At 37.0% G+C, this 2,083-nt stretch overlaps 1 protein-coding gene across 1 annotated transcript in view; it reads left to right on the forward strand.

Annotated features, from left to right (window-relative positions):
- Positions 1 to 1,756, forward strand: part of asic4a (acid-sensing (proton-gated) ion channel family member 4a) — a 325,562-nt gene extending 323,806 nt beyond the window's left edge. Inside the window, exons 3-5 of the mRNA XM_062068392.1 lie at positions 387 to 514; positions 632 to 785; positions 1,746 to 1,756. Coding sequence (XP_061924376.1) covers positions 387 to 514; positions 632 to 785; positions 1,746 to 1,756 — 293 coding nt within the window. The remainder of the gene's footprint in view (positions 1 to 386; positions 515 to 631; positions 786 to 1,745) is intronic.
- The last annotated feature ends 327 nt before the right edge of the window (positions 1,757 to 2,083 follow it).

Genomic DNA, 2,083 nt, shown 5'->3' on the forward strand with positions numbered 1-2,083 from the left:
CCCAACATTGCTGACATGACAAAAGAGAGATATTTGTAGTTGATCCAATCAAGATACTGGCAGTTATCATTTATTTGCACCAGCTGTTGGCAGAAGTTTAATCAGTTGTCTGCAAAAGTGGTTGGAGGTCAACTATTAGCTATTTTCTGTATGTGTGATGAATATGTTCAGCAATATCTGCTGAGTGGGTAAGAAATGCGGCTTTGTATGTCTGCAGCTGAGCAGTTCTCTATTTCTTTTCATTCTTTCCATGGAAATGAGCTCATTCAGCGAGAAACTGGTCCAAAGCATCTTTGCTGGATGGAGCCTAACGTCTGTGTTGGGCAGCCCCGTGATGATTAGATAAACAAGCCTTGTTTTGTTCCGCCCTTTGCCCCGTTTTCAAGACGAGACGTCTCTGGAGGCCGGGATCCGGGTTCAGATCCACAGCCAGGACGAGCCGCCGTACATCCACCAGCTGGGCTTCGGAGTCTCGCCGGGCTTCCAGACCTTTGTTTCATGTCAAGAGCAAAGGGTAGGTCCTTATTTCGTCCGCCGTGGCGTATCCGTGTATACCGCTACTTTGCGGGTTTAGCTTGAACACGTCGGCCCCCCTGCTGGCTTCCTGGCTAATAAGTCTCTTTGTGCTTAGTTGACCTACCTGCCCCAGCCCTGGGGGAACTGCCGCTCCAGCAGCAATGAGAAGTTCCCAGGATACGACACGTACAGCATCAGTGCCTGCCGCCTGCTCTGCGAGACCAAGGAGGTGGTGCGGGTGTGCAACTGCAGGATGGTGCACATGCCAGGTATGTCCTACGCTTTTTTTTGTTACTTTCAAATGTGTTAACGGGAAAATTGGCCAATACTAGAAACTAGGGTTGTCCCCATACCAATATTTTCATAAAATGTGTTTCCATACTTTTCGATACTTTTCTAAATAAAGGGGACCACAAAAAATGTCATTATTGGCTTTATTTTGACAAAAAATCTTAAAAAAAAGTTTATTATTGCAAGTTTGTCCTTAAATAAAATAGTGAACATACAAGACAACTTGTCTTTTAGTAGTAAGTAAACAAACAAAGGCTCCTAATTTGTTAGCTGACGTATGCAGTAACATATTGTGTCATTTATCATTCTATTATTTTGTCTGAATTATAAAGGACAAGCTGTAAAAAATAATTATTAATCCACTTGCCCATTTACTGTTTATATCTGCTTGCTTTCTCTTTTAACATGTTCTATTTACACTTCTGTTAAAATGTAATAATCACTTATTCTCCTGTTGTTTGGATACTTTACATTAGTTTTGAATGATACCGCAAGTTTAGGTATCGATCCGATACCAAGTAGTTACAGGGTCATACGTTGGTCATATTCAAAGTCCTCATGTGTCCAGGGACATATTTTTAAAAACATAATATACATTTTTAAAAAAGGAAAAAAGATTTTGTGACGATAAAAAAAATAGATGTAATCATAGTAATATCGACTAGATACGCTCTTGTGCTTGGTATCATTACAGTGGATGTCAGGTGTAGATCCACACATGGCGTTTTGTTTACATTCAGTCACGCTAGCTTTTGTTAGCGGTGACGCCGGTGAGCTATTGTATCCTCTTACAGTGTGTAGTGAAGCATGTTTAGCTATTCCTCGTCCTCCAGTGATAACGATACATGTACGAAACTTACTTTATTTTTTTCGCCATCGATGCGAGGATTACTGATTTAGAAGTAGCTAAAACAGTGACGATTGCGGATGAATTTTAGCTGCCAGCTAGGTAGTTTGTTTATATATATATATATATATATATATATATATATATATATATATATATATATATATATATATATATATATATATATATATATATATATATATATATATATATATATATATATATATATATATATATATATACTACTACTATACTATAATATATACATAAACGCATATATATATATATATATATATATATATATATATATATATATATATATATATATATACATATACACTACCGTTCAAAAGTTTGGGGTCACCCAAACAATTTTGTGTTTGAGCCTTCATTTCTAAGAACAAGAATAGACTGTCGAGTTTCAGATGA

The sequence above is a fragment of the Entelurus aequoreus genome, linkage group LG13, assembly GCF_033978785.1.
Source record: "Entelurus aequoreus isolate RoL-2023_Sb linkage group LG13, RoL_Eaeq_v1.1, whole genome shotgun sequence".
NCBI lineage: Eukaryota > Metazoa > Chordata > Actinopteri > Syngnathiformes > Syngnathidae > Entelurus > Entelurus aequoreus.